Source organism: Staurois parvus, unplaced genomic scaffold (assembly GCF_062004578.1).
Source record: "Staurois parvus isolate SC_StPar_1 unplaced genomic scaffold, SC_StPar_1.0 ptg000604l, whole genome shotgun sequence".
Lineage (NCBI taxonomy): Eukaryota > Metazoa > Chordata > Amphibia > Anura > Ranidae > Staurois > Staurois parvus.
In genome coordinates, this window is record NW_028318400.1 from 3,101,419 (window position 1) to 3,127,303 (window position 25,885).

At 40.3% G+C, this 25,885-nt stretch overlaps 1 protein-coding gene across 4 annotated transcripts in view; it reads right to left on the reverse strand.

Moving 5' to 3' along the window:
* KIF20B (kinesin family member 20B) overlaps positions 1-25,885 on the reverse strand; it is a 126,526-nt gene that overhangs the window by 82,314 nt on the left and 18,327 nt on the right. For all 4 annotated transcript variants that reach the window (XM_089692770.1, XM_089692768.1, XM_089692767.1 and 1 more), the window contains exons 5-15: positions 24,738-24,876; positions 22,937-23,121; positions 19,241-19,316; positions 17,324-17,563; positions 13,803-13,914; positions 12,430-12,501; positions 11,243-11,389; positions 8,191-8,353; positions 2,828-3,124; positions 2,134-2,273; positions 1,777-1,930 (exon numbers count right to left, since the gene is read on the reverse strand). In XM_089692770.1, coding sequence (XP_089548896.1) covers positions 1,777-1,930; positions 2,134-2,273; positions 2,828-3,124; positions 8,191-8,353; positions 11,243-11,389; positions 12,430-12,501; positions 13,803-13,914; positions 17,324-17,563; positions 19,241-19,316; positions 22,937-23,121; positions 24,738-24,876 — 1,725 coding nt within the window. The remainder of the gene's footprint in view (positions 1-1,776; positions 1,931-2,133; positions 2,274-2,827; positions 3,125-8,190; positions 8,354-11,242; positions 11,390-12,429; positions 12,502-13,802; positions 13,915-17,323; positions 17,564-19,240; positions 19,317-22,936; positions 23,122-24,737; positions 24,877-25,885) is intronic.

Genomic DNA, 25,885 nt, shown 5'->3' on the forward strand with positions numbered 1-25,885 from the left:
ACATAGACTGAGCAGAGAGTCTAATCTAGTGTTGAATTCTGGAGATTATAGGTCTGAATCTCTGCAGGGCCTGCATTGTCCAGTTAGGCACTGGTCAACATAGTTTGGACCCATTGTTCATTTAGCAGGAGAGTTCAGGCAACCCACAAAAAGGGAATGTCCCAGGAAGATGCAGAACAAGGGCAGCGTTAACACCCTGGTGAAGACCCAAGGAACCATAGGCAGGCCAAAGGGAAAAGCAACAAATTGATAAAGTTGTGCACCACTGCTTTAAAATGTGAAAAATAGATTTTTCTGATAAGACACTTTGGTGAGAAAATGGGATGTGAATGCCTGGCTTGGACCCTAAAAAGGAAAGAACTTCTTAATCTCTGAAGCCTAGGGCTTACCTGAAGTCATTTTGGACTTGTTTTTCTAGGGTAAAAAGGGAACACTTCTTCACAGGGTCCTAGAAGGCTTAGTCATCTCCAGCAGTAAATTATTAGGGTATTTTTAATGCAGGAAATGGCAGAATCTGTGGCCAGAATTGCAGGTTTTCTTAGGTAATCCTCCTTAATAGGGTACGGTTTAACAAAACGTTATGGAGGGACAAAGATTTTCCCAGGTAAGGTCAGTCACTGTAAAACAATAGCTGTAAACACAAAATTTACAGGAAAGGCTTGGCAGAGACAGTTCAATGAGCCTAGGCTAGTGACTTTTCTCCTCATAGACGCAGGCTTTGTTAAGGCAAGGCATATGTGAGCTGCTTCAATAAGGATCAAAATGAATTGGCAGATTTGGCAATCTCCATGCTTGAAACTTAAAAATCAGAACCATCCTCCTCCTTACGAAAAACTGGTTCAATCAGTGGAAAATCAGATGGAGAGGATAAAAAGAGCCACCCTTGCAGTCAGATACCTCTAAAAATGCCTGACAGCCCAACCATGAATGCAGACAGACATTGTAGCAGAAACTTCTTTGATAAAAAGGAAAAACGGGTGTTCTCGAGTGAGCTAGAGAGGTTTATGAAAAGAACAGATTATTACCTGCTAAAAAAATGTGCATTTATTATTTTTGTCCAAAAGGTGAGCTTATCTTTTAAAAAGCAGACTTTACTGCATCTGAGCGCCACAAACCAAAAACACTGTTTAGTTCATTTTATTCAAGGCAAACTCACCCATCCATATCTCCATACTTTATTTTGCCAAGAAATTACATTGCAAAAACACCAACTAGCATTTTTGTCCATGACCATGTTGAATAAGGGCATATGATTCATGTAGCATTTATTTCCTGGTATCCATCAGCCCTTAGCTCAGACATGCAGGCAGGAGGGTCTTCTTAGCTAAGAAAACCCCTCCTTTCCTCCTGAAGACTTCTAGAATGTATGACAATTTGCCTAAGCATGGAAGCCAGGAAGTAACAAAAGAACTGTAAATTAAAAGTAAAGAAGATATACTTTCCTACCTAGTTACCACTGCTAGCAGCATAAGGATTTTAAAATAGTCAGTGTTGACAGAGAGGGTGAGGTTCCACTTTTAGAAAGCACAAAGTATTCATATGCAATAAGTTTTATATTAATATCAAACCAGACAAAAAAAAAAAAAAAAAAAAAACAACAAACTTGACAGGGATTGTAGCACTTCCACATTATCTGAACCTCACTTGGACTGGACCAAAAGGTAGGGTCTGGAGATCAAATAACAAAACTGAAACAATACATAAGCAGCACTGGGTTCTAGGAGCTGAAAAATTTAAAACCGAGCTTAGGGGAGTTCTTTTAACATCTCAATCTACCTGGACATTTGTATCTGTCACTGTCTCTGCTTCATTGGCATCATCCTCATCATCCTCTTCTTCATTAGAACATTTTCTCACCAAGTCCTGGAATATTTCTATTCTTTCATCACATCTTTCTTCTATAAGTTCTTTTTCCTTTTGTAAGCGCTCACTTTCGAAATAAGAAAGCACAGAATGAATAGACAGCAAATAGCATTTTGTTGGTTACAGATACCAACATTTTATTACAAAGATTGCTTTGTGATATACATGAAAAACGAATACAGTGTCAAATTACTTCATCTGAATACATAAAAGAAAGCCAATAGAGAGCACACTGAAAATTTAGACCAACTTCTCTCATGAACTATTTACCTGAAATCATTTTCACGCTGAATAAAGTGCTGGGCAAATTCTTTAGCCACCTCTTCACGTATTTTAAGTTCCATTACAAGTTTATCCCGTTTCTCATTAACCAGCTGAGTTTTCAGATCTTGGACAAGTTCCAAAAGTTTCTAAATCAAAAAAATAAATAAATATTGTACAGAATGAATTTTAAGTATTGTTGTAAAAAGTTCTGTATTGAACTTAGTATTAAGGAAGATCTCCATGCTTTTTATTTGTAGACAGAATAGTGGTTTTCAAAGTGGGAGATATCCCTCGAAGTACAAGCTCTCGCTTAAAAAGGATCAGTTCACCTTTATCAAAAAACTACCTATGCAGATAAGGGGGCGTCTGTAGATAAATTCTGCAGCTTTGACCAAAGTCGAATATTGCCCCTGCTATAGGTGTATTCCATTTATGTACATCATGAAGCCCAACTGGAGAACTCTTAAACTAGAACGTTGCTAAGAGAGGCCCAATCGTTACTGTTCACCCATCATAGAAATTAGTTCTCAAAATGCTAAGCTCAGAGCTACTGCATCAGGGAAGAGAAAGCACATGAAAGGGGGTTTGAATCAGAGAAAGTGCTCTTCCCAGTGATGGTGAATGTAAAAAGTAACATCTTAGCAACATCCTGGGTGTATTCCAGTGAGGTTTCATGAGGTACACAACTAGATAAACCTACCTCATAAGTCTCTTTCTTAATGAGAATTTCTTCTTCTTCTTCTTCATCATCATCATCTTGTTCCTCTAGATTGGTGCAGTCAAGACATTCATCATCCTCAGCATCATCTTCAACATTTTCCTTAAACTCTTCATCGTCATCCTCGAAAACATCATTTAAGTGGGAATCCCACTGTACTGTTGCACGTCTTCTTGATAACCACATCTTGTTGTCAGCATTATTGATTATGAAGGAAACTTCTCTAGCACGCTTTGCCTGACTGTTTTCCGAGGCTTGGCTTGATTCCGGTACAAGAACCTACCCAAGAAAGCCAAAATCTTAATGGACAACTAGGGAACAAATATTAAAGTCAATATATCAACCCAGTACCTTGTTCTTTGATGTAAAGCATTATTACATTCAACAGAAGAGGAATATGGTTAAAACTCAGATTTCAAAAGCAGGTATATCTTGCACTTTTCTGTGTATAAGACACAGAAGCTTTGTTTCTTTCATTTACTGTACATTGTGCCACAACCCAAATATGACAGTCTAATAGTATATGGGAAACCTCCTGACAGATTTAAAGTGGTTGTAAACCTCTGAAAATGAAAAATGAACAAAACGTTGTTCTATAGTGTCTAACTGCCTCAATCCAAAATACTTCACATGATTTCTAGCTTTTCTCTCTCCACCCTCTATAGCCATAAGGCACCACTGATCATTTATCCCAACAAAGAAATCTCAGGAGAAAGCCCCCTCTACAGCACGCAGCAGGTGATTGAAAGCTTCAGCTATGCATGTTTCCCTATGAGACTGTAGAGAGGGATAGGCCCTTTTCATCCACTCAGGTTACACTAGATTACAATCAGCTCCCTGCTGTACGGTGTGTGACATCAGATCCCTGTACCCTGCCTCCTGAAGCTCAGATATTAGGCATATCCATGATAGTACATGGAACAAAATTGGCTAGGTCATTTTAATTACACTTCAGAACAAATGAAGGGAACACTTGCCTTTTCAGAAGTCAGTGGCAGCACCTGGGTTTCTCACTGTAAGCTACATAATTGACCTGATTACTTCAGTTCTGAGTCAAAGCCCTGAAACAAGCATGCTCATACGGAATTTTGACTTCCCTGTCTTAATTTGCAGCAAGCTTGCTCCAGGTCAGCAGCTCCAAAAATGTATTAATGTACAAGTATCAGCATGGGTTTTAGGCAAATAGCATCTTGTTTTCAATTTTGGGGATATGGTGCCAAAAGGTTACCCCCTGCACCAAAAAATTTTAATTATAGGTCAGAAAATCCATGATGGCGATGTCTTTGTTGCTCAGTAAAAAGGTATTTTTTCTTAGAAAGCCAATATCCACAGAAATAGTTTTTTGTTGCTGCTTACCATAAAATCCTTTTCTTGGAGTACATTCAGGGACACATGAAGTATTAAACACTGCCTTCTGTCCTGCTGCCATCAGGAGACTGGACACTGGCAAAGCTGCAAGGACAGCCCAGTATAAGCCTTCCCATTTCCAGCCTGACTGATTTTTGTAGCAAGCAATAGAATGCATCAAAAGAATAAAGGAAAAGGACCTGTGTTTCTTAATGTACTCCAAGACAAGAATCTTACAGTAAATAAAACCATTTTCATAAAAAAAAACCATTAGGGAGATATAGGATGAAGTATTCAGCTACACCAAGATGTCTAAAAGCAGCCCAATAGAGGAATGGGCAACATACATCAATGAAGGGCTAACAAACCCACAATAAACACAAGTTAACAGAGGGAGGTTCAACAGAGCCATCTGAAGAATCTTACAACCAGATTCAGCACCACCTGGTAAAATATAAGTAACATGTGAACAGAAGACCAGAGGGCAGCTGGAGAAACAGATGCCTGGTGAAAAAGCCTACAAAGTATTGTCTGACCTGGTGGTGTGCACTTTGATCTCAAGGGCAAGGTTCTACTTTTCCCTGTCAAAGGCTTGAATGAGGACGCAGTGACTTTCTGCAAACAGTGTAAATGCTGCTGTCCCATCTCCACCTAAAACTGCCTCACTGCAACGCACTTTCTGCAAAGCTCAGGATAATTAGTCTAGATCTTTTGGTCGGTTTGTGATGATCGATTCTCACCTCCTTGTTGCCTCTTTGTGATCAGAGAATCAATCATCTTTTATGACTTTGGCCTGTGACTGGTCTGGCTTTGACTAATCTCCTCCCAAATTCATGTGTTCCTTATCAATTCCTAATTGGGGTGGAGAAGGATTGCCCATTTGATCATCTTCCTATAAAATTTAGACCAGTTTATGGGGAAGGTCACAGACTGGGGGTACAGTCACAGATGGAGCATTGTCATGCGTGAGTGCATTTTAACTAAAGCAACGAGAAGATGCAAGCAAAACACCCTGGGAAACATCTCCTACAAGTCTGACTCCCACTCCATCTACCTTTAATATGCCAACTCTACTCCTCTTTTCCTATTACTATTCTCAAAATCTCATTTCTTTACCCTTCTGCTCCACACCAGGACGGGAAGGCAGGTGTACTCATATACATCCCGCTCCCATCTTACTTTCCTCACCCTCTTTCTCCTAACCTCTGGGGATATCTCCCTGAACCCTGGTCCTCCAGTATCTCACCCCCACACCAGGCACCCTCCTTCCTGCAGGAACAGCCACATTCCACTCAATTTAGTCTCAATCCCCAGGCTTCTAAAAACCACCCTACCCTTTATGTGCACTCTGGAAAGCCAGCTCTGTCTAATAAGCTCACATCTGTCCATGACCTTTTTGTCTCCCACTTCCTTAACCTACTTGCAATTACAGAAACATGGCTTCAAGCATCAGATTCTGTTTCTCTGCAGCACTTTCCTATGAAGGCCTCCACTGGACTCACTCACCCAGACCCAGTGGTCGGAAAGGAGGTGGAGTTGGTTTGCTTCTATCCCCACTGAGCACCTTTCAAGTCCTCCCTAACCCGCCCTCTCTATCCTTCTCTTCTTTCGAGACTCACTGCATCCGTCTGTTTACTCCCATTTCTCTGAGGATTGCAGTGATCTATTGTCCTCCTGGACCGGTGTCACGCTTTCTTGATGACTTCTCTACCTGGCTACCCTACTTTCTCTCCTCAAATACCCACTATCATTCTTGGAGACTTTAACATCCCCATTAGTGTGAACAACTCAGCTACATCCCAACTCTTCAACCTAACCTCATCTCACAATGGATACAGTCCTCCACTCACTCTGATGAGAATACATTAGAGGTTGTTTTCTCTCATCTTTGCACTCTACAACCTCACAAAACACCCCCTTTCCTCTCTCTGATCACAATCTCATCACCATCACAGTGTCCTCGTCTTCAAACACCTCTCTCTCCAAGCAACAAACAATTACCCGCAGAAACCTTCACAACTTTAACCCTTCTCTTTTCCACTCTGCAAATGACCACCTCTAAGACAGAATCTCTCCCTTGTCCTGGCCACTTTTGTCTACAACAGTTCGCTCTCATTCACACTAGACTTGCTTGCTCCTCTAATTACACAAGTATCAGGCCCCGACCATTACAACCTTGGCAGACTGATGAAACCAGAAATCTTAGCAGACATAGTTGTGCACTGGAGCGATTGTGGCATAAAACCAAATCCCAGCAAGCATTCACCCTATATCAATCTGCTTTCTTAAAATACAATTCCTCCCTCCATGTTGTCAAACAAGCCTACTTTGTCACTCTTATTAATACCTTGTCATCTAGTCTTCGTTGTCTCTTCTCTACTTTTAACTCTCTACTTTCTCCTCCTCCACCCAGTAACTCACTCACTGCTTACAATATTGCCAATCATTTCAACAAGATTGATGCAATTCGTAGGGGCAAGTCCACTACAGTCATCTATCCCACTTAGCATACCTTATACTAAAACTCTTTAGTGACCTTTAGAGGCAGAAGGGACTATAACCTGAAGTTCTGCCCAAGCCAAAATCAGATATGCTTCTTTGAGCCACATAACCATCTTCAGTTCAGAGGCTGAAGAAAAAGAGGGAAAACCTTCTGAAATTAATTCCACCCTCGGCACAAGTCCCTTGCCTATCAAGATGAGGCCTCCTACTGACAGCTGTTGTGTTTCTCTCGGTGCTCCTGAGTCCAGCAATGCATGTCTCTTCTACAGCCTGGCCAGGTTTCTATAGGGCCAGCTTGTCACACAACAGCCTGAGCTGTTCACCTGCTTCCCTGTATACAGTCACATGCCCTTCCCTCTTGATAGGTTGGCGAGTGCATCTTTTTTTTTTTTTTTTTTTTTTTATTTAATACACATTGCTCTTAAGTACTATACTATAGAATGTGTGCTGGATTATTTGTGTTTATGTTTTACATGTCTCTGGAGCTCCCCACTGTCCACCCAGCAGCAATAGACTTTTCATCCATGATAGATGCTCTTGTTTTGTGCTTTGGTTTACCCATGACCAGTGAAGCGCTAACTACTGGTGTTGAAGCAATACGGTTACTGATACTGATTTAGTTACGGTTTATCTTCTTGCCAGTAGCTCCAACCATCATATAATTGTCTTTTTCACACTACACACTATGTTTTCATTGGCCTAAATCTGGATATTACAGATATGAGCTCATTGGGGTTTGTTTTTTTTTTTTTTTTTTTAAAACAAAGATTCAGGGTTGCCTCCAACTGTTGTCCTCATCAAATCAAAGCTTTTTACAATAGCCTTAAATATTTACCAGGCAGGAAAACATGCTTCCCCCCCCCCCCTCCCATTTTTGAATTCATCAAAAGATTAAAATTACCTTTAAAACAAAGTTAACATAAGTCCATTTATCAACTGCAAGTATAAATTCAGTTGTGATTTATTAAATAGTAGCACACCACAGTACATATTTGATGAACGAACAATAGAGGGACACACACACACACACACACACACACACACACACACACACACACACACACACCTACCTTTATGCATTTAAGAATGTTGGAGAAAATGCATTTATCCTTTTTGCTTTGATCTGAATTAACCCACCCTCCCCACAGATGCATACGCACCTCGATCTGATGGCTGCAGCATCTGGTGATTGACATCCAGCACCACAAGTCTCACACTTCTGGCCATGCCTTAGCATTAAAGTCAGTGGAGCTGTAATGCAAAGGCACAGCCAGGATGTAAACAACCACTGGAAGCCATGGCCATCAGAGTGAGGCAAGTATGGATCTGTGTAAGGGGGATGGTTTAGGTCAGGAGTAAAGTACAAAAAGTATAAGTGCGCTTTGGCTTAACGTGTATTTATCCTTTAATAATCAAGCATCATTCACTAGAGAAAAACACTCAGGGTTCTTTTTTACTATGAAGCTTATAGCCATTAGTTTCTGCTTTGCACATACCTTTTGGGCAACAGCTGAGAATTTGAGCACATTAAGAGTCTCATCATAGGCAGAGGCTGACTGACCGATGTTCACAATCATGCACACTTTCCCTTTGCCACTGAAGAAGCTCTGCAGGTAGTGTGTAAGTTTGCTTTCCCGGAAAGGTACATGCTGCTGGATCCTAAACAAACAATAATGGACAACACAGTTACACGTGGGCCAGAAATTTTACTATATTTGCAGTACAGAGAATAATAAAATCCACCATTTTGTGGTTGTACTTCCCCTGTAAATCACAGAAGTGCAGTACGTTCTGCACTCCTGTGACTTGTATTCAGCTGACCGAAATCCGCTGCTGGCTGACGTCACTCAGCCGGTCCAGGCTGGGGAAAGATCCCAACTTCAAAATTGGGATCCACCCAGAGTCTGGAGCAACACCTGGCTCAGCCTCCCCCTCCACAGCCCAGCGCTCATTGGGCAGAGAAGACAGCGCTTACCAATCCCAAGAACAAAAATAAATAAAATATTTTAGCTAACCAGTCTTTAAATGTGGTGGCTGAATTAGTTTCCTTTTTCAAGCTTTTTTTCTTTGTTTTTAACTGGTAATGTTGCCTGTAACATTTTCTGTCCTAGGATGAGAGCACCTATCCACTATACTGTCTCAGGGAAGCAGCAGTATTGTCACCCTAGGACAGGAAGTGTTTAAGAACTATAAACACCTCATCTCCATCACAAAGGAAGGTTTTTTGTAGTTCATAGAGGATACTTGGACTGCAATAGATAGCACTGGATAGTGTGCAAGACAGCATTAGAGTTCTGGCAGAACAGGTATTTAACTGTACTTATCAAAAAAAAGGTAACACAATGCGTTGGTATGTTAAACAGACCAGAAAGGAACAATTAAAAGAACCATTAAGGTTTACATACACAAGCAGCGAGCATAAAGTAGCAAAAATGGTAAGTGTTGCTTTGGGGCTAAAGACCTACTTTACAGGTTTGTCTTAATGTACACATGAGAGAAAGAATCTGGAGGTTTCTACTGCTGACCTGTTTTAGGTGTAAGATTCAGGGCTGGTACCCTGATTTTGGCTGTATTAACCAGTTTATTACAGAGGTATAATAAGCTTGAAAAGACTTGGCCGCAATCCAAACAATTGGGGAACTAAAACCAAAACAGGGATGGCAGAAGCATATTGTTCTGTAAGGAAGTCCTTGAGCTCAACATCAAAGCATCAGAGATACAAGCTATCCAAGCATCCACAAAATCCAACAAATTTTGCCCACTCTGGAAAGTAGGGCCACACTTTCATGCAGAGGAAGCCTAAAAAAATTTGGTAGGCCTTGAGTGTCAGCACTTGAAAGTGGGTGTGCAGAAAACCAAGCTTGGTAGGCCCCAATGCATAGGCTGGACAAACATTACAGAAAAAGGAAGAAAAGACTTTGCAGCCTTTTCCTTGGGCTTCTTCTTCTGAAGGGTGATCATGCCACCAGTAGAATTTTTGATTATGTTGTCAAGAGCTGGTCAGAAGACACACTGTCTCATTCAAAGATTATGCAGATCAAAGGCTTTTTATACAAGGACTCTTCCAAATCTAGAAATACCATGTGGTGGTACAGCAATTTAGAAAAGCTTTACGGTAAAAGGCAAGGTTTTAGATGCTTACAAAACCTGGACAGCTGGTAGTAGGAGAGGGTCAGATAGCCAGAGCCAAAACAAAAGTCATTGTAGAAAACAATCAGCACACAGCAGGAACAGGTCAAAAATCCACATTACATTTTTCAAGCAGGAGCAGCAGCAGAAATATTTTATCTTGACACTATATTGTGGTAAAGGTATCACTCCACCCAGCAGGCGTCGTTAGCACTCTGTCCCACAGTGTTATCCCCTTCTACAGAAGAACTGGCAAGAAAAGGGAACAAAAGCACCCTGACCTAAGTAATTGATGAAGCTCCTGATGCATAGGCTGACCAGTCCTAGCTGAGAGCTGAAATCAAAGGCGAAGGTTTAGCAGAAATGTAAAGAGTCTTGATTGAAGGAAAAAAGAAAAAAAAAAAAAAAAGTATGATTATGTATGCATCCATGCATGCATTAACTGTGACACCACTGGCTGCTAAACAGTTGACATTTCTCCACCGATTATCTACTCTGAGGGTTAAAAGACATTGTAAAGCCTTACATATACCCAGTGAAGTGCCTGGTCTCAGGTGATACACAGATGAAACAAAATCCTCCTACACCAGTTATACCTTTTTATCTGCAGCCCTCTTCTCTATATCTGTACAGAGTGCAAAATGTACAATATACAGCTTGTCTGGGCTTCCAAAAAAGCAGGGGCGGAGAGCTTAAGTTACACTCTACAGAGCTCAGTGAGGGCTTACTGGAGGGAAGGGAGACCCCACTCCCCCTTCACACAGTACACAGGAACAGAACATAGGCTGTCAGTCACTGGCTGTGTGCTGGAAGTCTCTTCCCAGCCACCTTTTATTCTGTTTGGTGTCAGGAAGACTGTGTCAGAAGCAACTAATGCCGATAGCAGAAATTAGGCAGCAGAGAGAAATGACTGAGACAAGTACACACTGTAGAGGAATATGCTTTGTTCATATTTCATGTCTGAGGTTTACAAACACTTTAAGGTAAACAAAGTGGAGTAATGGAGATGAGAATAGAGGTTGGTTCTGTAGCTCAGCAGTAGAGAACTCAAGTGGCTGACAACAGGACTTGGTATTTCAGTGCAACAGAGGCAGCACTGACAATTCACAAAAGGAATTTAGGAGCTCATTGGATTTCTGGCAGAATCATCATGTATTTTTTTTAAAAAGGGATAAAGCATGAGGAAATGTGCCTGTATCACAGACATGTTCTTAAATCAATAAAAAAAAATAAATAAAAAAAAGGCAACAAAAACACTATCTGAACAATAATGTTATGATAGAATTAAAAACAAAACAAACAAACATACACTTAAAGCATGTTGACTTGTAAACCCTAAGATCACTTTTAACAGATAATGGAAGAAACATTTAGAAAATTAAAGAGTGATCAAATGCGAAGGAAAGATTGTGAACATACTTTGACTGCTGGCTGTTCTTCAGTGCATTGATACATTTGCCAAGAATCAGTAATGAAGTGTTTATATTCCCGCTCTCTTTTAGCCTTTCACCTTCGTTATGAGTTTTTGTACATCGTTCAGAACCTGCCAGATCGCACAATGCCAATCTATAAATGCATTACAGAAAAAAATATTTTGTGAAAGTTATAAGACTGAAAAAAATGCCAAGAAACAAACCTTAATGTCCAAATAAAAGTTTGCAACTTTAATTACGATCTGTACAGTTTTACTATCGCATGTCACTTAGGGTATCCAGGTGGATTTTACTTTGGTTTTTCAGGATAGATTGGGCTTTCATTTGGTGGAAAATATTAATGATATATCCTGACTTTGTTATATTATAAAAATGAAAACTGGCCCAAAATAGTAATAAGAGTTTTTTTTAAAAATGTAGCTGTATATTATTATTTGCCATTACCGCAACCCACCACTTAAAAAAAAAAAAAAAAAAAACACCTGCAAAATAGATTATCCTACTCCTGACAATCGCAGCAATAAACGCAATACTTGTTCTGTGCACCCATAGTAGGGTAAACAAACAATAGTACACAATTTTGTTTCCAGCCTACTTAAGCACATCGATACTCACACTGACATCAGAGCAAGCAAGTTTGACTTGTTTTTTTTGTGTTTTTTTTTTTAACACTTTAGAATCACTTTAAATCTAAAACCTTTTATTTTTTTCCTAAAACACACTACCATCCACATTGCCACTGACACTAAACTAAAAGCTTTGGCTATACTTTTAGTTTAAAACATGTTCATGTGTGGATGAGAACAGAGGCTAAGAGCTGTCATTAGAGCTGGAGATTGCTATCAAAGAACTGCAGCTGAAACACTGTTTCTGTCAATCAGCCAGTAGCACAAGCTGAAATGGTTTGCAATACATTGGATACAATTTTATGCTGCCATTTTTGTGTAAAAGTGTATCCCACTGTGAGGACAAGTGGCATTCAGCATGGACTAACAGAATCATAACCTGTGATTTTTTTTTTTTTTTAGTCTATAGGTGAAAGCAAGCACCAGCTGATCTATTATTTGTATTCTGTCTGTCTTGAGATGATTGGAAGATTTATCCAGATCATCAAGGCTGCTGTTATTCAATAGTGCTGTGAACTTTACTCTTTTTTACTGTTTCTATACTTACTCACTGACTTTGACCACTCGTGGAACTTCTGCATCTTCAATTTTTAACAGGCGAACAGTAAATATACTGTGACTGCAAAAAGACAGGAAAAACTGAGAATTAAGGCATCTCCTTTTACTTCTGAAACCATATGTGAAGATAGCAAGGAAAGGAAAAAAAAAAAAAAAAAAAAACACACACACAAAAAACACACAGTGACTTAGTGATGTCAGATCAGTAAAAGGAAGTTGCAATTTGTATTTATATCTGTAAAATCCCTCGTTTCAAACCTACTTCAAACCTAGTACAATACTAAACAGTGAATGGGTTTTCACTGCTATATATAGTGTGTATAATAGGGTGTAGTAGGAAATGACCAAATAATGAAGATACATAAGGTGCCACTAGAGATTCTGACAAATCTAGTCTTGAGTAACTAGGCAGATTTATAATGTTTGTTCTTGTGAAAAGCAGAAAAAGGAGCACAAATGACCTTTTGTGCATATGCTAGGTTTAACATTTTTGAGGGGGAATGGGGGTGGGGGGGATGGGGGCTGGAGTATCTGTTTAAAAAGGTTAGGATTTGAGAAAAAAAACAAAACAAAAAAAAAAAAAAAAAAAAAAACACAAAAACCACACAAAAGCAAAAAACACACATATTGATAAACCGCACTCAACAAGCAGAACGCTATTACCTCCGTTACGTTTATGTAGGGACTGGCATTTTTCTTCTCAATTTCTGGCTATGCATACCCTTTGCTGGTTAATGAATAACCCTGTAATACTCATACATTGTGGACACCATATCTAAATGGGATCTTGAAAGCCAAAAACATTCAAATATGATAACCCAAATTACTGTCTACCCGAATCAGAATGCATCCGGTAGGCCTCATGCACACAGGGCATTTTTGCAGTCAGTTTTACGGGCGTCAGGCGGGTTTTTTTTTTTTTTTACTACAGCTTCCAAATGCCCCTCCATGTTATCCTAAAGGTCCTTGCACATGGGCTTTTAAAAGCTTTTAGGAGCTATAAAGAAAGAAAAACAAAAACAAAAAAAAAAAAAAAAAAACCACCACACCAAAACCCACTGCCAATGCGTTTAGAAGCAGCATTTTGGCAGAAGAAAAAAAAAGTGTTTAATGTGTCTAAAACGCACCTACACGTGTGTTAACGCTAGCCGTGTTTAGCGCTTGAGTGTTAATTTAGTCTGGCCATTTAAATAAATTATTAATCTGGCCAATTAAATAAAATTAACAGCCAAACATTTAATGCCAAGCATTAGACACTTCCACAAGCGTCAGGCGTTTTCTGCCAAAACACTCCTGCCAAGAGGAGGAGCATTTTTAAAACGTCCAGTGTGAATGAAGCCTAAATATTTAGAAGCTACCTACCTTCTGCTGGAGGAACTATTTAGCTTGGTAAAAGCAATACTCTGGAATTTTTTCCCCAAGGCAAGAATTCTGCATGCCTCTTTCGCATCAGAAACCTGTATCCACTGGAGATCTGCAGAAAAGATTACAAATAAATATTCCAACTGAACATAGTACCATAATGTAAAATAAATTGAATAACTCAAGCGCTAACTATGGTGAAATAGAAAAAAAAAAAAAAAAAACACAACAATTAAATACTGTAGCCGCTAGTGCACACAACCCATGTCTCAGTGGAGCAAATTATAAAATCATAATGTGAAGTGAAAAAATGCTGCACTACATGAATCAATGGCACAATCCATTATATGACCAAAAAACAAAGTGAAAAGATAAAAACAAGGGTGACGTGGTCGAAAAAAAGAAGGGAGAGTTTTAGTAGTTTTGTAACAGGCAGGTCATATCAGATCAAAGATTTTATATCGTGCAACACAGTGGGAGTTGTATATGGTTTATCCTGCCCTTGTAGGCTTCAATACGTTGGACGCACCAAAAGAATGCTTAAAGATAGAATCCAAGAACATGTCTGCAATATTACCAAAGGATTTCCTAAACATTATGTTTCCAGGCATTTTCTGGCTGTGCACAACAAGGATTGCTCAGGTTTGACCTTTTGGGGCATTGAAGTATATAAAAAGAATTGGAGGGGTAGTAATAAGATAAGAGTTTAGTAAAAGGGAGTCCTATTGGATCCATGAGCTTCTAACTGTTTCCCAAGGGGATAAATAGAGAATTTGATCTTAACTGCTTCATTAGTGATTTTTAAGTAGGTTTATATCTATTTTATACATATATATTTTGAATTTGTAATTATATTATATCAGAATTTTTATTTTTTGATTTTATTCACAATATGTTTATGTTCTTTTTTGTTTTATTATGGTTATATTATCGTTAGTAAGTGGCTTTGCAGCTTGCTTGATAAAGCATCCCGTATGAAATATACTGAGGGCTGTGGATGGTGAATGGGTGACATCTCCACAGCTCATGCAATGCAGATCCCATGTTATTGATCAATGAACAGCGTTTTTTTGGCATTTTCTTTTTTCCTTGTTTGGTATTCATTAACCACCTCCCGCCCGCCATATAGTCCAATGACGGGCGCAAGGTGGTTCTCTCGTTCTGAAAGGACGTCATATGACGTCCTATTCTCACCGCGCATGTGTGGCTCAGGCAGCGCGGCGATCGGCGGTGCGCTGTGTCCTTCGGACACAGCGGATCACCGATCCACGGAAAGAGCCTAAGATGTCGGCTCGGTCATGCGATCAGCTGTGTCCAATCACAGCTGATCACATGTAAACAGGGAAATGCCGGTTATCGGCATTTCTCTCCTCTCTAGCTGTCACGCTGACAGCTTGAGAGGAGAGTCGGTAATCGGCATTCCGCGGAGGGGACATGTACACTGATCATCAGAGCACTGATGATCAGTGTGCCCTGATGATTAGTGTGGCCCCAGAAGTGCCACCTGTCAGTGTCCATCAGTGCCAGCTGTCAGTGCTGAACAGTGCCACCTGCCAGTGCCCATCAGTGCCACATCAATGCCACATATCAGTGCCTACCAGTGCACATCAATGTCACATATCAGTGCCCATCTGAGCTGCATTTTAGTGTCACCCCCGAGTGCCAAACAGTGCCAGCTATCAGTGCTGCCAGGCAGTGCCCAGTGATGCCTGTCAATGCCCATCAGTGATGCCTGTCAATGCCCATCAGTGTCACCTACCAGTGCCTCCTCATCACTGCTTATCAGTGCCACCTATCAGTGTCCATCAGTGCAGCCTCATTAGCGCACATCAGTGAAGAAGAAAAATCACTTATTTACAAAATTTTATAACAAAAACTAAGAAAAATTTTCAGTGGTTTTTGGTTTAAGAAAAAATAAAAAAACGCAGATATGATTAAATACCACCAAAATAAAGCTCTGTCACAAAAAAATTATAAAAATTTCATATGGGTACAGTGTTGCATGACCGCACAACTGTCATTCAAAGTGTGACAGCGCTGAGAGCTGGAAATTGACCTGGGCAGGAAGGGGGTATAAGTGCCCTGTAGGCAAGCGGTTAAAATGGCGGTGATCGCTTTTCCACCATGTGCTAGGCCGGGCCACAACAAATGGCGCTGGTTTACTATATAAATTGATTGATTGTCGGACGGTCCAATCGTATCCCCTTGATAAAGTCACGTGACTAGTGACAAAACGAGTCGGGTGGAGTGTGCGGATGACATCACAACGTTGCCATTCATCAGGATAGCGGTTGTAGTACTCTACAAACGGCTCTTGGAATGACATTACAGAAGGCAATAGCATTCATTGAGTGGGCCCGTGCTAGGCCTTGCATTACGGATGGTGTCTGTTTTGAGTATGTACAGGACTCTGCTGCGATTATACTGCCATCTTGTGGTTAATCAGTACATCACTGAATCTTCATCATACCTGGTGCAAAATACACCTCCGGAACATGAGTGTATTTCATATGTCCAATTGATGAATAAAAGTTTATAAGGATAAAGAACTATGTCGAGTTCTTTTTAATGAGGAATACGGCTGATACAAAGACGCTCATCAGGAGGGAGCTTACTTTGGAGTCTTCATTCAGCAAGCTGATCATCTGAGTCCATATGGGACCAAAATAGCAGTTAGACTGTAACATTGTATAATGTGAGGTCACACTGCGTGAGGTGAGCAGATATATGATGGAGGATGTCTTTGCACGGGAATTGATAACAGATGCACATATTTTTTGTTATCCAAAAAGGAGGGTTCACTGAATGAACACTATATTGATTGAACTTGATTCATACTTAAAAATATAAAATATAATTTTTTCCTACTGTTTTTTCTTCTAATATATAGATTATCTTTTCACTTTGTTGTTTGGTTATATAATGGATTGTGCCACTGTTTCATGTAGCGCAGCATTTTTTCACTTCACATTATGATTGTATAGTTACATAATGTTATTGTAGTTATATAAGCGTTAGACAAACTATTACTTTAAAAAAAAAAAAAATTCCATGTAAACTGTTTTTTTGCAAGCACATTTCCCATGAAGAGCATAATGCAGGCCATAAATGGGTTGAATTCAGAATGAATTTTCTGTACAAAAAAAATCAGAAATTTTGTGCGGTTTGTAATCCGATGGTGCCACCATTGATTTCAAAATTTGACCATCCAAGCCTTCAATTTCACCTCTTGCTACAAAAAAAAAAACAAAAAAAAAAAATTTTTTGTAGCCAAGAATTTTCTTTTGTTTCCAGCTAACAGCTCACACTAATTCCTTTGATATTTCTCACACAATTCTCCCATCATTGATTGTGGCCCCACTAATCCAAATAAAAATTCTTTAAAAAAAATAAAGATTTTCGAAAGAAAATTTCAGAATTCGACCCATGTATGGCTGACTTTAGAAATACAAATTACCTCCCCCACTATCTTGAAGAGATATTCATGATTGGTGCTTACATATGCTAGAAGACATGCTTACCTTTAACAAAAGAGAATCCTTTAATGTCCTGAGCAAGCTTTAGAGTTTTCCTTTTATAAAATTTGTCACCCGATACCGGATCCAAAAGATCATAAATGCACTCCTTATAAATTTCACAGAATGAAACCCAAACGGAAAACTTTGTTGCCTTATCCACATCCAGGCTGAAGCCTTTTGATTCTCTTAACCGTTCTTCAAACTCAGACAGGACACGGGAGTAGTTGGAGAGTCCTCCGGTGCCTGTGCGGAATGCAAAACAAAAAATCACTCCAAAAGATGTCAAAAGCCTTAGTTTTAGCCAACATTATTCCACTAAAATAGAACAAAAAACCTAAAAATTAGGGAAAAAAAAAAACAGATTTCCAGCATACAAATTGTACTTGGCCAGTTTAAAGTAGCCAACTATATGGATTGCAGGGCATCAGTTCTCCTCCAGGGATGGAGGGGTGCAGCTGTCACCAAGACCGGAAAGAACAGATAGCAAAAAAACACACACAAGTTCTAACCCTTCACCACTCCTCTAAAAATGGAGAAAGAGGAGAAGGCGAGAAAAAGAAAATAAATGACAGAGGGTCCAACCCCCCCAAAGGGCTGTGATATAAAGTGAGAACAGCGATTTAATTTGTAGTGGGGGAAGTGTTGTGATATAAAGGGAGGAAGGGAGGGTGTGACTGTGATATGAAGGGTGGACTGTGATGTAAGGGGGAAAGGAGAGCATTATTTGTGCTATAAAGGAAAGGGCAGTGATGTGAAGGAGACAGATACAAGGGAAAGGGGGTGATGTGAAAGGAACTGATGTAGGGGGGGTGGAAACTTGATGTGAAGGGGAGACAAAGGACACTGATGTAAAAAAGTAAAGAGGTTGCGGGGATTTGTGTAGGCAGATGCAATCTGCATTTTCCACTGCAGGTGTTGCTTAATGAGTGGTACCACAGCTGGAGAGGAAGTTTCTGGAAACCTGGTTTCTCTATGGTTTCCTGGGCCATGGAGCAGCATTCCCGGTTGGCTATGCTGCATCCATGTGACCCCTGGTGGCCATTTTGGGTCAGCAGGGTCTTTATAAGTCCCTGCCCCTGGGTTTTGGTGAAGTGGATAGAGATGAAGTCTGCCAGGAAAAGGGACTAGCGCCAGGGTAAGGTTGCTGACAAATAGGGACAGGCTAGGGATTTATTTTTTCAAGGAAGCCTCCCCTTTGGAACCAGACCGGCCAGGCTGAACTGAGCGTAGCGTTTTTGCAGTTTGTTGTGCGATTTCATGCAGAGTTTTTGAGCTTTGACTTTTTTTTAGCCAAATAGAGAAAAATATATATCATCTGTTGCATCATTTGTTGCTGAGGTTTTCATCTCTTTATTATTAAATCTCTCTTTTTCTTGTTAGGGTAAGGGGTTAGAGTTAAGGTTAGGGGTTAATATTTTTTGTTGTCTATTTATGGGGGTGGGTGTTAACAACAACCATAAATGAATACATGTAAAATAAAATACAAATATAATCATAAATAAATAATTTATTTTTTTCGGGGGGGGATAAACGTGCAACAAAATGCGCGAATCCACGTAAACATGAACAAATCACGCGTTTCCATTTATTTCTATGGAGATAAAAGCTCAAAAATGTGCAAACAAACAATGGTTACTTATGTGCCCTGTTCACACTACAACGAAGTCCCTGGCTGCCAAGCAGTGCGGTGTGGAAATACCATATGCATTTTTCCAAAAGAGACTCGATTTCATGTGAAGACTCAATGTACTGTCTGTTTTTATGCACCGAAGTTGAGCTGAGGTGCTTAGAAATAAAATTAAATGTATTCAGAATTTTCAAAAAAAAAGTCAGGAGGAGAGGGGAAAAAAAAAAAAAAAAAAAAACCACAACACACTTTTGAAATGTACTTTCTCCAGCAAATGAATCTAGATACATTACCGTCATCAGTGAGCACGTCTGTAGTGTCCGCAGAGGTAGCGCTATTGTTGCTCCTAATGCTACACTGAGGATCAGCCTAACAGGAATATAGTTTAAATGTAAGAAACCAATATAAAAATACAAGACGTCAATGACAATACAAGATTCTTAAAAGCCTTTTTTATTTCATAGCCATTGATGTACACCATAATTCAGATAGTCGGTTTATACTGTCACCTACAGGAGGAATGGGGATTGGCAAACAGAAACATTAAACAATCTCCAGTATAACCCTTCATCTGCTCAGCAAGCTTTCTGCTAGAGTATTAGGGGGACGGACATCTTTTCTTCAAAATGAGAAATAAATAAAAAGTCCAACCACATTTTGCCACTTTATTCTCAATTGATACCACCCCATCCCCCCAATCAACTTTAATCAAGATTCCTTAAAACGCTGCTGCTTGATAAAATCTACACAGCTATCCAGATTGGAGCTTCCCCACCTCGACTTTGGATAGCCATATCCAGACCCTACTGAACTGGATGTGTGGGGATAGCGTGGAATGTGACCTTTCGAATACTGGGCCTCAGCATAGTGAAGCTTTCCAGACCTTTACTGTGCTGGTAAAAGTTAGCCATGTCACAAGCTTTAGGTCTCATAATTCAGTGTATTGATAGTGCTTGTAAAGAAGGCGTAGCAGCGAGATGCTATGTGGGACAACTGTGGTCCATTCCCACTGCTAGTCTACTTGACCTAATCACTTCATGACCCTCATAAATACCAGCTGCCTGGGTTGATGAGAATCTAAGGCCTCACCTCACATATTGGACCTAGCTGTGGTATCACTACATGTACACATGTCTGTATATGGACACCACTGCTACAGGTGACTCCAAACAATATTACACTAACTGTTCTGGGGACGTTTAATTTGAATTCTCGGAGGGGAAAAAACAAACACCACACTGCAATCTAGAATCTGGTTACACTTAGAACTGGAGACTCCAGTGCTGTAGACCCTATAGCTATATCGAGAGAAGTAGTCTTATTCTTTGTCATTCAGGACCTACATGGGAACTCAGTACTTTGTGGCCAGAGTCATCCAATTCCTTGCAGAACCGGTCTGCAGAGGCTTTAAGCGTACTCCAGCATCACCCCCTTCAAAGTCTTACTTTGACTTTTCTAAAGCCTTAAAACAGGCTGGGCTACTGGTCATTTTGACCATCTCTGCCCCAGATTCACAATCCCACCAATCTACCTCTGAAGAGACTGTCCTTGAGGCATCGCAGTCTCCTGCCAAAACTTTGAAATTGCAAGGGATCGTTTAAGACTTTAAGGACACCGTGAGCAGACTGACCATCCAAATGCAGGGTAGTGTGTATGTCTCCAGCCATGGGTCTTTTAGAGCTCCTACAGCTGCAAAGATCTACACCTGCTATTCAAGGCATTCCTCTATGCAGACTGGAAGCACACTGAAAGGTCTAGATAAAGGTTCAGAAACCAGTCGATCGCGGTCTACCTGTCGACCGCAGGCAGGTAACCGGAAGACAGCCTCTCCCGCACTGCTGATGACAGACATTCTCAATGGACAGCAGAAGACAGCAGGGCTCAAGACAGAGGGCAGGAGGAGGAGCTGGCCAAATTAACCCACAGGTGATTTGTTGCTTGGTCTGTGCACCGAGCATGTCAGCAGCAGCAGAAGAGGCTGGGGGAAAGGTGGGGTTGGGAGACATTGCTATAGTGGGGGGGCGCTGGGGGCCAGTGGTCACTGCTATGAGGGAAAGGAGGGGCAGAGGACAATACTGGGTGAAGATGATGTGCAGAGGACACTGCAATGGGCAGGGCCACCCCCATAGCAGTGTCCTCTACTGCCCTTCATATCACCCCACCCAAGCAGTGTCCCCTTCCCCCCTCCCATGGGGACAGGTATTTAAAAAAAAATCTAAATTCCTAGCAAGTGACTGGGGATTGGGATTTTTCTGTCCCCCCGTGCCCTCCCCCCCCCCTACCCTGGCACCCTAAGGCAGCTGCCTAAGCAGCCTTATGCTGGCGCCCAGCATACAGCTGCTTAGGCAGCCACATTAAGGCACTACGGTAGCAAAATCCCTTTACCCAGCCACTTGCTGGGAGTTCAGATTTTTTAAATACCTGCCTTCCGACAATCCCCTTTATTGTCCTCCTGGAGCAGCTGAAAGTTAGCATCTCCTCCTCGCCCTCCCATCAGCGTACAGCTGCTGGAGAAGGAAAATCCAGGGGATAGGTTCTAGTAAACGCCTCCCTTCCTGACCCTCCCGTCCTTGTTCCTCTTTTTTTTCTGCTGCCTGGCCCTTCCCCCAAGTGCTCCCCTTTCAACAGGGCTCCTAAAGAAATTCTGAATATTAAAAAATAAAGAAAAATAGAAAAAAAAAAAAAACACAACAACACGGACACCATCCATTGCCCTGCTGACAACTGGCACCATCAATTTCCCTGCTGGCAACTGACCCCATCCATTAACCTGCTGACACCATCCATTTTTAAAAGGTAGGCCAAGAGTGTATTTTTACAGTGACATTTGTTTTATTACATTTCCCTTGCCATTTAGTTAGGCCTTGCTAGTTAACTTTTTTTTTTTTAAATGGCACTGAACCCCGGTGATCTTTGATCTCTCATGTTGTTCAAGTAGATCTTCACCTCTCAAAAGATTGCCTACCCCTGGTCTAGAGCCCCTACCAAGTGTGTTGAACTGTTCCCATTTGAGAGGAATGCTAAATAGGTGGTCTATACCCACTGTGAATTCACCAGTGTCCTACATTAACAGGAAAATTACTAGACAGGTAGAAAGCATGCTTACTTTTATGGATTGTACTAATAAGCTGCCTGGTCCCATCCTCTGTCCTGTGTTGGTAGTGACCTTAACCTGTCAAACTGTGGAAGAATGAGCTAGATCCCTCTAAAATGATCTCTTCATCACAAGGATAGATCCCTTAAAGCCATCCACAACTCTGCCCCCAGCTACATCACCAACTTAGTTTCAAAATATCAAACCGTGCTCACCTCCAGGACTTCTCCCATTATATGGAACTCCCTACTCCAATCTGTCCAACTACATCCTAATCTAATCACCTATCTATACGATCCCTGAAAACCATTCTTTAAAGAAGCCTATCCTGCTTCTAAGTAGTGAACTGCTTTTTACTTCCTCCGTCAGCTCTTCCCCCACAGCTATTACCTTTTGTATCACTTGACCCTGCCTCTTAGGTTGTAAGCTCTAAGGAGTAGGGCCCTGTGTTTCCTCCTATACCAAAAATTGTATTGTAACAGTAATGTCTACCTTCATTTTGTAAAGCGCTGCGTAAACAGCTGGCGCTATATAAATCTTGAATAATAATAATAATAAAGTCTTTGTAAATGATCAAAAATGAAGACTAAGGCTGGCAATACATTATACAATTCTCTTGTACTATTTTCCTTTAGAGTTACCAAAACCATATAATATCAGGGCAAACCTAAACACCTTCAATTTGTATGCAATCGGGCAGGCCCTTCCCCTACATAGTTGAAGGTAAATCTAAATAAAATTGAAGAAAATTGTATAATGTATGGCCAGCTTAACAGTAGTTGCTCTGTCATTTGACTGACTTTATACAAACACATCATGACTGCATAACAGAATCAAATATCCAAGCCCTGGATTAAAAGAAAAAATGTACCACATCAGCCATTGCTGGATATACCTCTTTTGTGTGACGAAGTACACTATTTTTGAATGCAGCTTCTGTTTTCATTTGCTCTTTGGTTAGCCGTATATAGTCTCTGCATCTGTGAGGTTTTATGTCCATCTTGGAATAGACTTTTCCTTCAATAGTATTAAAAAGCATTTCCATTGATCTTGGTAAGATGCCTGCATCATATTTTGTACCTGTGATGATAAAAGAAAAAAAAAAAAAAGGGAAGTAGTAGTAAAAAAAAAAAAAAAGTGTTACAAAGCAACATACAAAACTGGAAGACTCAATACACATAGTAGAATGAAGCTCTTATATTGAAAACATATGAAAGTTGAAACCCAGATCATCAAGTGAGCCACAAATGCTTATATTCATGAAGGCTGATCCATCACAAACTGTCTGCAAAATAACCACACATGCATGCACCAAGTTTACTATAACGTGAAGCATTTATTTACTTCAAAATGCATTGAATTTCTTTAAGCAGATAAATTAAACTGAACTGGTGCAGCACCACTTCCAAAAAGACTATATGAGATACTCCAAAAAGACACCACATGCAAAAATGTCACTCACCATCTAGCCACCTACCTTGAGCATGTTTGTTGCTTGCCAGTATTACAGCTACAACATGTCTACACAGCACGCCCAGCACTGCAACCTGAGATAGTACTAGACCTGGAGTTGTCAGTGACAACGATAAGGTGCCAATTTTTCTTAAAGGTGAACTTAACCATTTACTTGATCCACAGTCCTGCCTTTCTTCCCATAAATTCCAGATGTAATGACTGACCCCTTTAAGTTGCCCTTCTGCCCTCTCACTGGCATCTTCATATACAATGCAGGACAAGCTTTATTATGATCTCACATATAGACCAGTGGCCATGTTTCATCCTAATGACGTGACAGCTGGTCCTGTCCTGTATGTAACAAGAAAGGTTGCAACAAAACTGACCAGAAAAAAAGTGAAACACAGGACCATAGATTAAGGCAAGCATTGGTTGGTTATCCATTCAGTAGACCAGCACATCTCAATCAAGGTAGGGCTTGTATACACTTGTGATGAAGGGGGTGTAAAACTTCACAACTGAGGTCTCCCTTTTGTTGTTGCAGCGAGTGGGATGCTTTGCTTCGTGGTCAAAATGATACCCTAGTTCGCTTTCGGCAGGCAGCAACGCCTGCTGAGCAAGAACTGTTCAAGTGAAAGGGACATGCTGTAACTTCCCCACAATCGAGTGTTGTTGCAGCATAACTGTCCTGTATTTAGGCAATTAAAGCAGGTAGTGAGGAGGCGATACAATGCCTCCTCACTGCCTATCAAAATGCTTTTCGGTCACCCTTCAGAGAGCAAAGCAAGTGTAAACGTGCTCTTAAGCTTTAAAATTATTACAACCTTACCACTTACACAGAGCATTAACCAGCTTTTGGGTGAAGTCAGTTTGGTCATGACGAGAAACTGACTTCTGTGTGTCCCAGATACAATTAGAAATGCCAAATGCACCTAAACCAGCTTTAAAGCAGGAAACTCTAAACTAAGGAAAACCTTCTGATCCAAATAATACAGACATAAAAATTGGTGACCATATAGCAGCATCTAGTGGTGAAACAACAAAGTAGCTTAAATGTAACAGATGTTTATACAGATCCGTTTACTGTGATGAGAAAATGATCATTAGGTAATGAATGCAAACAAAGGTCACATCTGGCATCATTATGTAAAGAATGGAAACACAGAATTATCTGCCACAATTCACACAGGAAAGGTTACAACACCAGCAGTCACAAAATCTAGCAGATAAGTGTTGCTTACCTTGGAACGTAAATGTTTTACCAGCATTGGTAACACCATAAGTAAAAATCAAGCGATTCTGACCCTTCATAAAATCAATCACTTGTTTCCTAATGGTACCCTCAAAAAACTGACTCTGGGTGGTCTCAGGGCCAAAGACCTGTTTGAAAAAAGAAAAAACAGCCAGATAGTAAGACATAAGATTTTGGTTAGGACACACATAGCATTGTACAGTATCCAGCTAAAATATTGGAAAGATTTCAGGTTACAGTCCTCCACATCTGGGACTAAATTTAAAAATGGATGCAGGTGGCGCCCTCAGCAGCAAATTCAGCGTCAGCTTTTATTTCTACACTATTGCAGAATATGAGAATTGAAATGCAATTGTTTGGGGAAATTTCTCATTTCCAAAATAAATGCCTTAAAAAGGGAAGCCAATAATGATCACTAAAGCTATGAAGTTTCCCAGAACATACCGATTCATATATAATGATTTCAAAACGATGTAAAGATGAACACCCATTAAAAACGCAGCCAAAATTCTTACACCCAGAATCAACACCTCTGGGATCTATTATTCCTAGGGATCATATTGGCTTTATCTCAAAGAGACAAGCCTGTGAATTTAAGGAAGGGAATAAGTCTTATGCATCTCCGATAATAGATCTCTGAAATATTTCTATTTCGCTTTCACGAAAAAAAAAAAAGCATTAAAATGAACTTTGATTGGAATAGCAATTTTATTTGATTGTCCTTCAGTGAAAGAAAAATATGCTGGTTTTTTTATAAAAATCAATTATCACTGGGCAAAGAAGAGGTTGTCCCCTCTCACCTAGATTATATTGGCAAAGAACTCCTTGCTATTTATATTCAAGATAACTAAAAGATCAAAGAAAATTAATATTCAAGTACGCACTTCAAATAAAACCTTATTGCAGACAATATTTTAAGCCAAACCATTCTTTCTGAACTTAAAAGTGTGGGATTTCCCTTTAAAAAAAAAAAAAAAAAAATATCATACTTACCTCGGTGGATACAGTATCGTTCCGATGCTGCATCTGTCCCCCGCCAGTTCTAAGTGTGACAACTCAGTGGTAACATGATCACTGAGTTCTCAAAGCCTCTGTGAGAAGAGCAGTGACAGTCAGTCACCCGCTGTCTGCTCTGCC